Here is a 13,978-nt window from a genome sequence, read left to right on the forward strand (position 1 = left end):
CAGCATTCTCGAATGCTACGCCCACAATGCTGATTAGCACTTGCACGTGCTGTTGCATAGCAATCTTGCATTGGGATTGCTGATTAATTGCTGTTTTATGATTTTTCCTAGAGCTGGATGGTTACTTGGGCAGTTTAGCCACCCAGACCCAACTGTTATACACTCTCCCCAGCTGCGCAGCAAAAAATGCCACCCCCTCGGTAGAGTTGCCCTAATCACTCTTCTCTTTTCCTTTTTCGCGTTTTATTCTTGTGGTTGCTTGGTGGTGGGTTGAAGTTGAAGAACCCGTCACATCCAAGAAAATCACACAATCAGGAACAGTCACGGAGAAAAATCGGATCGTATCGGTTCGTAGTCGCGGTCGCGGGTCGCAGTCTTGTCCCCAAAATCATCTCCGAAATCAGGTGCACGATGAACGACGACGACCAGTAGCACAACATTCGAAAGCATCAGCCCAGGGCAGTGAGTCACTTTTCGAGAAGAACACAAAAGTTTTGTGAAGGGGAAAAAAATCCTAGTTGAATTCAAGAACCATGCAAAGCAAAAAACAGTAACCACGAAAAGGAAAAAAAAAACTAACGTGAAAATATTTTGATTGTGTGTAAAAATATGCCGAAAGCTGGTCCCGGCGGTGGGGCTCCTAGAATCTGCTACAGCAGCAGCAGCAACTTCCTGTTACGGCGTTCGTGGGTTCTGGTTCTGGTGCTGGTGGGGTCATGTGCCCTCGGCGGTGTCGCAGGTTCCGTGATAGTGCCGCGGAACGGTAACAGCGATGGACAGCTTGGTTGGTTGGTCACGGCGGCGGTGACGCAGGGAGAGTTGGTCCCGGGGGACCAGTTACGGGTTGTAAGGTGGGCGCAAAGCGCCGAAGATTGCTTCCAGAAGCAAGATGGAGAGGATGAAGACGTGGGAAGTGGCCGTATCCTGGCACGAAACGATACGCACTTCCAAATGGTGCTGGAGCTTAATCAGCAGCAGCAGCAGCAATGGCCGTCCATTAACGATGGGTGGTTCGGGGAGAAGGTCAGAGGAGCGTGTGCTGGACGAGGGGGAGAAGACATTGATTTGTTTTTCTTGTCGATTTCGTCAGTCGCGCGAGCAAGCAAGGAGCTTCAACGAACGCAGCGTAGTGCGGCGGCGGTAGGGGAGGGAGAGGCGGTCGTGGAGGCAGCTGTAGACAGTTCTACGCCGAACCTCGTAATATTTGGCCTTCGCGTGGAGCACGCCGCCAAAGAGCCGCGCGTCGATGAGGACGGCGTACCGGCCGTGCTGAGTCACGCACCCGTGACGGTCCGGCTGTTTGGCGAGGGTCTCACCGAATCCACCGTCATCGTGTTCACCCAGGAGCACAACGTGTACGGCGGATCGTGCCTCGTCCCCGTTACCAACAAGTTCCGCGTGCTCAAAGGTTCCGTCAGCGAGTACAGCGCCCTCGTTCAGGTCGAACTGCCAACCCTGGTCGCGCCCCTCGGCCAGTACTTTTACGTCTGTGCCAAGTACGAAACTCACGACACTGGCGAACAACTCGCCAAATCCGTCGAACCCTTTACCCACCAGGGCTCCAAGGACTGGATGCGACTCTCCAGCTACGAACCCGTCCTCCCGCTCTGGGTCTCCCTCATCATCATCGGCACCTGCCTCATGTTCTCCGCGCTCTTCTCCGGCCTCAACCTGGGCCTGATGTCGCTCGACCGGACCGACCTCAAAATCCTCTGCAACACCGGCACCGAGCAGGAGAAGCAGTACGCCCGCGCCATCCAACCGGTGCGCGACCACGGAAACTTCCTCCTGTGCAGCATCCTGCTCGGGAACGTCCTGGTCAACTCGACCTTCACCATCCTGCTGGACAGTTTGACGTCCGGCCTCGTCGCCGTCATCTGCTCCACCATCGCGATCGTCATCTTTGGTGAAATTACCCCGCAGGTGAGTGTATGTGTGCGAAGTTGATAACGTTGCGTTGCATTGTCTTGCCGACTTCGCGTGCGCTGAAAAGCTCTTAAAAACAGATAAATCAATCAATCAGTGTCGCAGGCTATTCAGCGCCGACTTTTGGTTCAGCTTGTCCAATAGCCGAGCTTCCGTGGCCGTGAGGTTATGGGTTTCGCCTTGTAAGCGGAAGGTGATGGGTTCGATTCCTGTCTGGCTCGGCAAAGTCAGATCCCTTCAAAGAGTTAATCTGCTCACTGGGAATACTGACCGGTAGGGGATGGGTTTCGACTAACGGCGTGCTGGATTTCCAATCCAGAGGTCGTGAGTTCGATTCTCGTACCGGGATGATGATGAATTAAAAAAAAACAGAACCTCAACCCCGTAAAAATTGGCCATCGTCGTTGAATTTTAAAATTTCCAATTTCCATCCAATTTATCGATGCTTCCTAAACAAATGCGAGAAAGAAGTCGTGGACATACCTACCCTACCAAATGCTCCGATTCAAGGCTAGTACGGAACTCGGAAGGAACGACCTTCCCTTGACCCCAGAAAAAAATGACATTTTTGAAAACATTGGCAAAGTCACATAAAACAAGTCACACTTCTAACCTAAGAATTTTCTTAAGTTTTAAGAGTTCTTTTTTCAATGCTTTTAAGATATCAAAAATTCGTTGAAAAATTGATTTTTAGCGAACTTTTAGATCGAAGTCCGTATAGAGGCGGGGTTGGGTTGTAGAGGGTTTGAATTCGGCCATTATTTTCGTTTACCATTATTTTTGAATAGTCCTCAAAAAAAAAGAAAAGCATCGCTTCGGGATTTTTTTTACAATTTTACAATTTTAGAATATTGATTCCAATTTTAAAATTTTACAATTTCACAATTTTACGATTTTACAATTTTACAGTTTTACAATTTTACAGTTTTACAATTTTACAGATTTAAAATTTTATAATTTTACAGTTTTGCAATTTTGCATGTTTACAATTTTACAATTTTAAAGTTTTACAATTTTTCAATTTTACAATTGTTCAATTTTACAATTGTTCAATTTTACAACTTTACAATTCTGAAAGTTTTTTTTAATGGGTTTAATAAACCAAATTTTAAGCTGGAATTTTAAACTGGAAATTTGGTTTATTGGACCTTTAAAAAAAAAACTCCAGAATTGTACAATTTAAGAATTTTTACAATTTTACAATTTAAGAATTTTTACAATTTTTCAATTTTGCATGATTACAGTTTTACAATTTTACAGTTTTACAATTTTACAATTCTGGAGTTTTTTTTTTTGAAAAGGTCCTATAAACCAAATCTTCATTTTTTGCTTTTTGGGTGTTTTTGAATACCCCTGACTCAAGGCGGTTCTAAAAACACCCAAAAAGCAAAAATTGAAAATTTGGTTTATTGGACCTTTTCAAAAAAAAAAACTCTAGAATATTACAATTTAACAGTTTTACAATTTAACAGTTTTATAATTTTACAATTTTACAATTTTATAGTTTTACAATTTACAATTTTACGATTTACAATTTCATAGTTTTACAATTTTACATTTTTACAATTTTACAATTTTACAATTTTATAATTTTATAATTTTACAATTTTACAATTTTACAATTTTACAATTTTACAATTTTACAATTTTACAATTTAGCAATTTTGCAATTTCACAATTTTACAATTTTATAGTGTTACAATTTTAAATTGCTCAATTTTACATTTTTTTCAATTTTACAATTGTTCAATGGAAAAAATGTAAAATTGAACAATTTAAAATTGTAAAATTGTATAATTGTGAAATTGCAAAATTGTAAAATTGTAAAATTGTAAAAATGTAAAATTGTAAAATTATGAAATTGTAAAATTGTAAACATGTAAAATTGTAAAATTATGAAATTGTAAATCGTAAAACTGTAAATTGTAAAACTATAAAATTGTAAAATTGAAAAATTGTAAAATTGTAAAACTGTTAAATTGTAAAACTGTTAAATTGTAAAACTGTTAAATTGTAAAACTGTTAAATTGTAAAATTCTAGAGTTTTTTTTTTTTTTTTTTGAAAAGGTCCAATAAACCAAATTTTCAATTTTTGCTTTTTGGGTATTTTTAGAACCGCCTTGAGTCAGGGGTATTCAAAAACACCCAAAAAGCAAAAAATGAAGATCAATTTTACAATTTTAAAGTTTTACAATTTTTCAATTTTACAATTTTTTAATTTTACAATTTTACAATTGTTCAATTTTACAACTTTACAATTCTGAAAGTTTTTTTTTAATGGGTTTAATAAACCAAATTTTAAGCTGGAATTTTAAACTGGAAATTTGGTTTATTGGACCTTTAATAAAAAAAAAACTCCAGAATTGTACGATTTTATAATTTTAAAATTTTACAATATTACAGTTTTACAGTTTTACAATTTTACAATTTAAGAATTTTTACAATTTTACAATTTAAGAATTTTTACAATTTTTCAATTTTGCATGATTACAGTTTTACAATTTTACAGTTTTACAATTTTACAATTCTGGAGTTTTTTTTGAAAAGGTCCTATAAACCAAATCTTCATTTTTTGCTTTTTGGGTGTTTTTGAATACCCCTGACTCAAGGCGGTTCTAAAAACACCCAAAAAGCAAAAATTGAAAATTTGGTTTATTGGACCTTTTTAAAAAAAAAACTCTAGAATTTTACAATTTAACAGTTTTACAATTTAACAGTTTTACAATTTAACAGTTTTACAATTTTACAATTTTACAATTTTATAGTTTTACAATTTACAATTTCACGATTTACAATTTCATAATTTTACAATTTTACAATTTTACAATTTTACAATTTTACAATTTTACAATTTTACAATTTGGTTTATTGGACCTTTTCGAAAAAAAAAAAAACTCTAGAATTTTACAATTTAACAGTTTTACAATTTAGCAATTTTGCAATTTCACAATTTTACAATTTTATAGTTTTACAATTTTAAATTGCTCAATTTTACATTTTTTTCAATTTTACAATTGTTCAATGGAAAAAAATGTAAAATTGAACAATTTAAAATTGTAAAATTGTATAATTGTGAAATTGCAAAATTGTAAAATTGTAAACATGTAAAATTGTAAAATTATGAAATTGTAAATCGTAAAACTGTAAATTGTAAAGCTATAAAATTGTAAAATTGAAAAATTGTAAAATTGTAAAACTGTTAAATTGTAAAACTGTTAAATTGTAAAATTCTAGAGTTTTTTTTTTTTTTTTTTGAAAAGGTCCAATAAACCAAATTTTCAATTTTTGCTTTTTGGGTGTTTTTAGAACCGCCTTGAGTCAGGGGTATTCAAAAACACCCAAAAAGCAAAAAATGAAGATTTGGTTTATAGGACCTTTTCAAAAAAAAAACTCCAGAATTGTAAAATTGTAAAACTTTACAATTTTACAATCATGAAGGTTTTTTTTTAATAGGTTTAATAAACCAAATTTTAAGCTGGAATTTTAAACTAGAAATTTGGTTTATTGAACCTTTTCAAAAAAAAATTTTCTTAAATAAAAAAAAAAAAAATTAAATTTAAAAATTTTTCTTTAAATTTTCTTTCGTTTTCTTTTCTTTCTACTTCATTACTAAATCAAGTTTCAATCAAGTTCAAACGATTCCAAGAATTCAGTTTCAAACGATTTGTTTTCTTCCTAAATGAAAGATAAACCAAAACAAACACATGTTGCAATTCAAATTTATCAAAGTACTTCCTTCTTAAAATAAAGCATAGCAATTTTGTTTTCATACATTTATTACAGAAATAAAATACATTTCATTTATAATAAAAAAAAAAATCTTCAGGCTTCAAGAAATCTCCAATCTCCGCCTCTCCGTCAGGATCGTCCAGTCCAGTCCAGAAATTCGGCATCTGGAATGGCAAAACGATACATTTGTAATTATTTGTAATAAATTATTCGTTAACGATCTCAAAACTTACTTCACTAATCCATCCAATATTCATCGCATTTAATCATCATCATCATCGTCATCAATCGTCATCTGTAATTGCTAAAAACGCTCCTAACTAGAAACAGCTCATGAAACGAGAAAAAACATTAAACAATTCAAACAAAAACAAGCAAACAAATAACCGCGCAACACATCGACCCACAAAACAAATGGCGCAACCACATCGAAAATTTTGAATACCGCAATCGCAGCAACCAGGGCAAAGAATTCGTACGAGAATTTTGACAGGAGTAACACCAAAAATATTTTATTTTTTTGGAATTTTGTTTGGGAAGTTCCGGAACAGATTCTGAGGAATCGTTCACCGGAATCGAGTACTGTTTTGGAATAGAGGATTCCAAAACGGTATACTCTTGGACCTGTGCCAAATCTGAAAAACGGACTGATTTTTTAGAATTTGGAAATACCTTTAAATTTGGTTGTTCCAGAACTTCCTCCAAACTAATTTTGCGAACATAACGTTCTGGCGGCTCCAAGATGGAAGCCGCCGCAGATGGTTCGGAACCTTCTTCTACGTCGATTACCGTAGATTCCTCAACCGGATCCACCGGTCTTTCGGAATTTTCCAAAGAATCGTCGTTTAAATTTTGCTCCGTGACCGGTGGATCCGGTATCGGAACTACGGTAATCTCGTCGATTTGGCCCTCGCTTCCCCCTGAAATAGACAAATCATTCAAAGTAGAATTTTGATCTACGGGCGGTTCCGGAATCGGAACCGCCGCAGTATTGTCCAAAGAGTTATTTAAAGGAAAAGGAATTTCAATTACCACCGGGGCTTCCGGAACCGGATCCGCCGGTTCATCGGAATGGCCAAAACAAGAGTCAGTTAAATTTTGCTCCAGAACCGGCGGATCCGGTTCCGGAATACCCCCCACCGAGTCAGTTCCCCCGTCAACCCGTCCGCCACCCGCAACCCGGTCAACGTCAGCTTCGTCCGTACGCGGAGTGCCCAACTCCTCGACCGTACTGGCCTCTTCGGCGGCCGCAGCGGCCTTCCGCCCTTTACGGCGAGACATTTTCGCACCCATTTCTCCGGCTATCTGAAATGAGAGAAAGAGAGAGAGAAATTAGTAAGTGCGTCTAACCTCACCAACGTCCCAAGCGGGTATGGCTGAACAGGGGATCTGCACTTGACCTACACACCTTTCAGCTTGTTATTTTTCGTAACTATGGCTTCCATGGTTACGCGAGTCCCTGGTGATCGCGGTGATCGTTGGTTGGGCGGGGGCTGGCTTGCTCGGCTTGCTATGATGGGTAGAAAATTTTCCCGCAAGTGTCAAAACTTTGTTGTGATCAATTTTTTTTTTTGCTTCCGCAGGCCATCTGCTCCCGGCACGGGTTGGCCGTCGGTGCCAAGACCATCATGATCACGAAGGCGGTGATGCTGATAACGTTCCCGCTATCTTATCCGACGTCCAAAGTGCTGGACGTGCTGCTCGGCGAGGAGATTGGCAACTTCTACAACCGCGAGCGGCTGAAGGAGCTCGTGAAAGTCACGACCGACATCAACGATCTGGACAAGGACGAGGTGAACGTTATCTCGGGCGTGCTGGAGCTTCGCAAGAAGACGGTAGAGGACGTGATGACGCGCATCGAGGACGCGTTCATGTTGGATTTGGACGCGGTGCTGGATTTCGAGACGATTACGGAGATTATGAAGAGTGGCTTCTCGCGGATTCCGGTGTACGAGAACGAGCGGAACAACATCGTGACGTTGCTGTACATTAAGGATTTGGCGTTTGTCGATCCGGACGATAACACGCAGCTGAAGACGCTGTGTGAGTTCTACCAGAATTCGTGCCATTTCGTGTTCGAGGACGTGACGCTCGATGTGATGTTTAAGCAGTTTAAGGAAGGCCACAAGGGCCACATGGCATTCGTGCACCGGGTGAACAACGAAGGCGAGGGCGATCCGTTCTACGAGACGATCGGGCTGGTCACGCTGGAGGACGTGATCGAGGAGCTGATCCAGGCGGAGATTATGGACGAGACGGACGTGTTTACCGACAATCGTAGAAAGGTGCGTCGCGATCGTAACAAGCGCCAGGACTTTGCCGTGTTTTCCCAGGGTCGCGGCGATCCGAACTCGCAGCGTTTGCGCATTTCTCCCCAGCTGACGCTGGCCACCTTCCAGTATTTGAGCACCACCGTGGAGGCATTTAAGTCGGACTCGGTGTCCGAGACGATTCTGCGCCGGCTGCTCAACCAGGACATTGTGCACCACGTGAAGCACAAGGGCAAGGATCGGAACGACCCGTCGATGTTCATCATCACGCGTGGCAAGCCGGTGGACTTTTTCGTACTTATTCTGGAGGGACGCGTCGAGGTCACCGTCGGCAAGGAGAACCTCATGTTCGACAGCGGTCCGTTCAGCTACTTTGGCACGCAAGCCCTCGTCCAGAACATCTGCATCGACGTCCCGGTGGACTCTCCGCAGCAGATCATGGGTTCGCTGCAGTCGCTCAACATGGACGCCATGCTGCGGCACACGTTCATCCCGGATTACACCGTGAAGGCCGTCACCGAGATGGTCTACATCCAGATCAAGCGCAACCTGTACCTGGCGGCCAAACGTGCCACGCTGATGGAACGCTCCCAGCGTCTCGGGACCGACAACTCCGGCCTGGAACCGATCGACGACGAGGTGGAAAAACTGCTTCACTCGCTGGACGACGAGGACGATCGCAGCGTGGGCGCCGACACCGCCAACCTGCAAACCCCCAAGGCCAGCAAACCCACGAGCAACGCGCCCTCGCCCACGTTGGCCATGCTCGGGTCAACAGATCACCACAACGGTCCGCTCGTCGTCGGCCACGGGTCCGCGCCACCTGCCACCACCAGCACGCGCAGCAACAGCCTGGCCCCGCAGCGTACCTTCGACGACTCGGACAAACCGTTGCTTACCCGGTCCAAATCCTAGATTTGTACCTTGTCGGATGTACTTCACACACACACACACACCCTTAAAGTTGAACCAAGAATAATGTTTGTAGTCGTAGTCGTAGTCAAAGAGAAAACACTATTATTATTGTCAGATGATCAAATCAAAGCTATTATTACCGTTTAAGAAACAAGTTATAATCGTTTTTATTACTATTATTTTTTCCTATTAAGAAAAACAAAAAAAAAACAAACGATACAAAAAAAGAAACCCCGTAGCACGTAAGGAAAAAACACAAAAAAAAAATCTATTTCTCCCTCTTGTTGCGAATTGATCCCCCTTTTTCTCAAAAAAAAAATAAGCAGCGTGTTCAGAGAGAATCATAACAAAACGTCCTAGAAAAAGAAAATTTTTACTAACAAAATAAAATTGAAAAAAAACACAGATGTAGTGAGCAGTTTAGCGAAAAAAATGTTATGGTTCCTTTAAATTTATAATCAAGAAACAAAAAAAATGCACTTGCAATCGAACAGGACGAAAAGGGAGGAAAATGGTAGTTGATACACGGAAACACACACACACACACACATAGACACAAACATCCACACAAACACGTAACCTTTGCATTTCACGATAACAAGAAAAAAAAAAGAATCCAAACCAAAACGACACTGATATCATAGTTATCATTTAATCCAGAGAGAGAGAGAGAGGTGTTCAAGGAATGGAGGCAGAAATAAAGAAGAAGAAGATGAAAAAAAATGAAGATATATTTGTTCAAAGCACGCGTTCGTTTTGATGCGAGACCGTTTTGAAGACTTTCGATTCGCGGCGGCGGTGTGTGTTGATAACGAGTGATTGTTGCACCTGTCCTTCTGTTTTTATCAGCTTTGATTCACTGTGCTGTTGAAAAAAACAGTTAATGGATGTGGTTGGGAACCCGCACATTGATAAGAGTCTCGTGCCACCGTGGAGTCTTTTTTTCTGACCGATCAAAAGCTTAAGCTCCGAGCGAAAACCGGTTGCGGCAAATGAAGATAAAACCCTTTTGATGATTTGGTTTCAAGGGTATTTCATGCAACATTCAAATAGAAGTTTGCAAATTATTGGCTAAATATAATAACTCGAAGTATTTTATTATTCGTGTTAACAAAATTTCCTATCACTCGCCCCTCCGCCAATTTTCTTAAAATTTCGTAAGAGACCCCGTAGGGATAGGTCTTTTGATCACCCACACAACGATGAGTCACATGCTAAATCCGGACTACGTTTTCATCCAAATTTCTAAGATAAAGCATCTAAAAAGTACTAAAATATCACTTGAGTGCTCATAACTTTTAATAGGTTTAACTGATCTCTGATCAGATTGTAAAGGTCTTTCAAATACCTTTTCTAAAAATATTTAACATGACAGGTTCTCGTACAAAAACCACCGTTTTTACAATCTTTAGCATGACTTTTGAAGTACAGTAGTTGTTCGGTAACTGGGCTGCTTTTTAACTGGGCGCTCGATAACTGGGCCGTAGCCCAGTTAAAAAGTAGACAAACGTCAACAAACCAAAACAAACTGAAACGACTGAGGGGTTAATGGATGCAAAACTTTTTTAAACTTTTATTTTATTTCAAGTAACAACTGAAGAAAAATGAAAAGTAAGGATTGTAAATAAATTTGAGTAACTTTAATTTTTATATCTCATCAGGAATATTTCGTTATTTCGTTTAGCCAGACTGTCCAAGGGAAACAGACTGGTCGATGCAAAATAAATTGGCACTGGCAACGTATGTTTTGCGCTTGCAACACTGCCAGATTTACTGGAGGTAAAGGGCGTTTGGTGTCCAGCGCGTTTGGATCTGTCAAACATTGGCCAAACTGTTTCCTAGACAAACTGTAGTTCAGCCCAGTTAGCGAGCAGCATTCGGTGACTCGGCTACGTTCTCAGCACAGTTACCGAACAAGTACTGTACTTAGCTAGGGGAGATGGGATAAGAAGGCCACCCTAAGATAAAAACTCATTTTTAATCAAAATAAATCGTTATTTTCAGCTCCAACTTAGTACAGATCATAGTTGGACTTCTCTTTCACATAAATTACCTAACTTGTTTTCGTTTGCAAACCAACTGAACTAGTGTAAAATGCATTTTAAAACACTTTTTCTATGCAAATGTTAAAACTCGACGCCAACATTTCAAAAAGCATCATGTACAAACCATGCGTTTTGAGAAAAACGCATTTGAATGTTGAGCATCCATTTTCAATTACCATTTTTATATAAAAGCAAAATAAGATGTTCTAATGATAACAAACGATGAAAAACGTTGCTTTTGTTGATACTTGATCATCCATATTCAATAAAACATTATTTCCGTAATTTTATTTGAGAAAAACAAACATAACTTCTTTTGAAATCACCAACGTCGATATCACCCTGCTGTCATTGAGGGGTACGCTTTGTTATGATTCGTTTTTCTTCGCCGAATGTACATGGCGCTTTGTTCATGTTGCTTTTTTTTTCGTCACGAGGTTCATGTAGTCTTTTGTTTGACAGATTGACAGGGCTATATAAACAGGGACTGCTGATGGCAGGGATTTTGTTTATGTTACTTTATTTAAAATCATGATTAAACAGACTTTACTGAAGTAACTTTTGCTCATTTTTGGTGGAGAGGTAGCTTATTAAGAGTACTTTCAGAATATGCAGTAACCCGGAAAGTGTCAAAATGTACATGATGCCTTTTGAAATGTTACCGTCGAACTATGACTTGTTTTCTCAATATTTATTTTTTTAATCTTTTTTTGCTCGTTTTTATTTTTTTGCAATTTGTTTATGACGGTTTCCACGCGAAATCGACCACTCAAAATCCGGACCATCTCCGATCTTAATAAAACTTGCTGGATCGTTTGTCCTACTCAAATCAACAACCCCTGTGCACTCAGTTTAGTAATTCACAATGGCATTTGAATTTTAGGAATTCTTTTAGTTTTAAATTATTGGTAATTACATTTAAATTGGAAAAATCATATCTTTCGAAGCAGATAATCAAAAAATCGATTGAAAGTGTGTTTTAACGAAAATCGTGCGCTCTTTTCAATGAAAATATTTCCAAAAGCCGAAACTTTCATTTTCGATCAAAAAACAGCCAAAAATCCAATTTTCTTCGAAAATCAGGCTGAATACACCCTTTGATTCAAATTTTGCCATTACCATTCGAAAGAGCGGACAATTTTCCACATTTCTTCCATAGACACCAAGTTGGAGCGAAAGCGTTTTCGAGTGGTTTGTAAATAAAAACCTTTTTTCGTTTTTTTTTTATTTTTTTCCAAAAAAACTTTCAAATACATATAAAAGGAACGAAATAATTACTAAAGATAACCAAAAAAGGTGCACTTAAGGTAACATTTCCTGAACCACTTTTATTATGGAAAAATGTTTATCTCACTCGTCAGTGTTGTTAATACCTGCAAAATAGTTTTTTTCTTATTTTATTTTCCAAATTCATCTGGAAACATCATTTATTCGTGTTTATCAAAACTATTTGCGTAGATTTGAAGCTAATTATATCAAGAATAAATTTGCAGAATAAACATCCTATTTCATCAAATCTAGGAAAAGTTACAACAATGTTTGTATAGAAAAGCTGCAAATTGTAAAATTCTGTGATATTTATTCCCTTTTCGTCCTACTATTACTTAAATTTTTCTCAGGATGACAAATCAAAAATCCTGTGTTGGATTTCAATTTTATTTTAATTGTAGAAAAAAAACACGTTGACAAATTATTGAACATCTTACAAAATTCTGCTAACCGACTTACAACAATTTTCCAGGCAAACGGCATGGCTAAACTCTAAGGTGCTCAGATCGGCTTCAAATCTTCGAGATTCTCGGGTTTTATACATAATTTTTGTTAGGTAATTAGGGTGGTTCCTGGCACGTCAGGGTGTGCTTTAAAAAAAAAAAACACATATTTTAAACCAACTTAAGTTATCCGGTTTGTACATGGAAAGTTACTAATGGGACCATCCATAAACCACGTGGACAATTCAGGGGGTAAGCGATTGTCCACGCTCCATACAAAAAAGATTTTTTTTGTATGGACAATTGTCCACGAAGGGGGGGGGGGTTGAGATTCCCAAAAAAGTGTCCACGTGGTTTATGGATGGTCCCAATTTGGCTTTCAAGGAAAAATACGCATGAGTTCAGTTTAAACGGCGTTTGACAATGATTATTAAAAAATACTAAAAATTGTCATCTTTAAACCGCCCTGACGCGACAGGAATCACCCTAAGACCCATAAAAAATAGGAAAAAAATATTTTGCAGGTATTAACAACACTGACGAGTGAGATAAACATTTTTCCATAATAAAAGTGGTTCAGGAAATGTTAACTTAAGTGCACCTTTTTTGGTTATCTTTAGTAATTATTTCGTTCCTTTTATACGTATTTGAAACTGGTACGTCAAGGAATAACTCAAAAACACGGAAGCAGAACTTTATTTTAAGTTTAAAAATGGGATCTGTTACAAAATTTGCCATAAAACATGTTATTTAGTTTTTTTGGAAAAAAAAATCGAAAAAAGGTTTTTATTTACAAACCACTCGAAAACGCTTTCGCTCCAACTTGGTGTCTATGGAAGAAATGTGGAAAATTGTCCGCTCTTTCGAATGGTAATGGCAAAATTTGAATCAAAGGGTGTATTCAGCCTGATTTTCGAAGAAAATTGGATTTTTGACTGTTTTTTGATCGAAAATGAAAGTTTCGGCTTTTGGAAATATTTTCATTGAAAAGAGCGCACGATTTTCGTTAAAACACACTTTCGATCGATTTTTTGATTATCTGCTTCGAAAGATATGATTTTCCAATTTAAATGTAATTACCAATAATTTAAAACTAAAAGAATTCCTAAAATTCAAATGCCATTGTAAATTACTAAACTGAGTGCACATGAGTTGTTGATTTGAGTAGGACAAACGATCCAGCAAGTTTTATTAAGATCGGAAATGGTCCGGTTCAAAATCGTATTTTTATGGTCGATTTCGCGTGGAAACCGTCTTATGTTTTTAAATAAAAAAACAATTTTCATCAAAATCTTGAAAAAATATGATTTTGTTATAAGGTTCAGGCCTGCAAAATGTTTCCAACCCAGCGTACACATGAAGCAAATCAAAATGTCAGTTC

General features: G+C 38.5%; 1 protein-coding gene across 1 annotated transcript; it reads left to right on the plus strand.

The window, feature by feature from the left end:
* The first annotated feature begins 240 nt into the window (after positions 1-240).
* Positions 241-9,586, plus strand: LOC6039516 (metal transporter CNNM4). The gene is made up of 2 exons (XM_038258937.1): positions 241-1,923; positions 7,239-9,586. The coding sequence occupies exons 1-2, from the start codon at positions 610-612 to the stop codon at positions 8,838-8,840; spliced, it is 2,916 nt and encodes a 971-aa protein (XP_038114865.1). The 5' UTR covers positions 241-609; the 3' UTR covers positions 8,841-9,586.
* Positions 9,587-13,978: the final 4,392 nt, after the last annotated feature.

The sequence above is a fragment of the Culex quinquefasciatus genome, chromosome 3 (assembly GCF_015732765.1).
Source record: "Culex quinquefasciatus strain JHB chromosome 3, VPISU_Cqui_1.0_pri_paternal, whole genome shotgun sequence".
NCBI classification, from domain to species: Eukaryota; Metazoa; Arthropoda; class Insecta; order Diptera; family Culicidae; genus Culex; species Culex quinquefasciatus.

Excerpts from the sequence above, each read along its gene's own strand:
- LOC6039516 (XM_038258937.1), top strand. The coding sequence starts at position 610 with ATGCCGAAAGCTGGTCCCGGCGGTGGGGCTCCTAGAATCTGCTACAGC. Across the intron at positions 1,924-7,238 it reads TTGGTGAAATTACCCCGCAG|GCCATCTGCTCCCGGCACGG; the intron begins GTGAGTGTATGT and ends TTGCTTCCGCAG.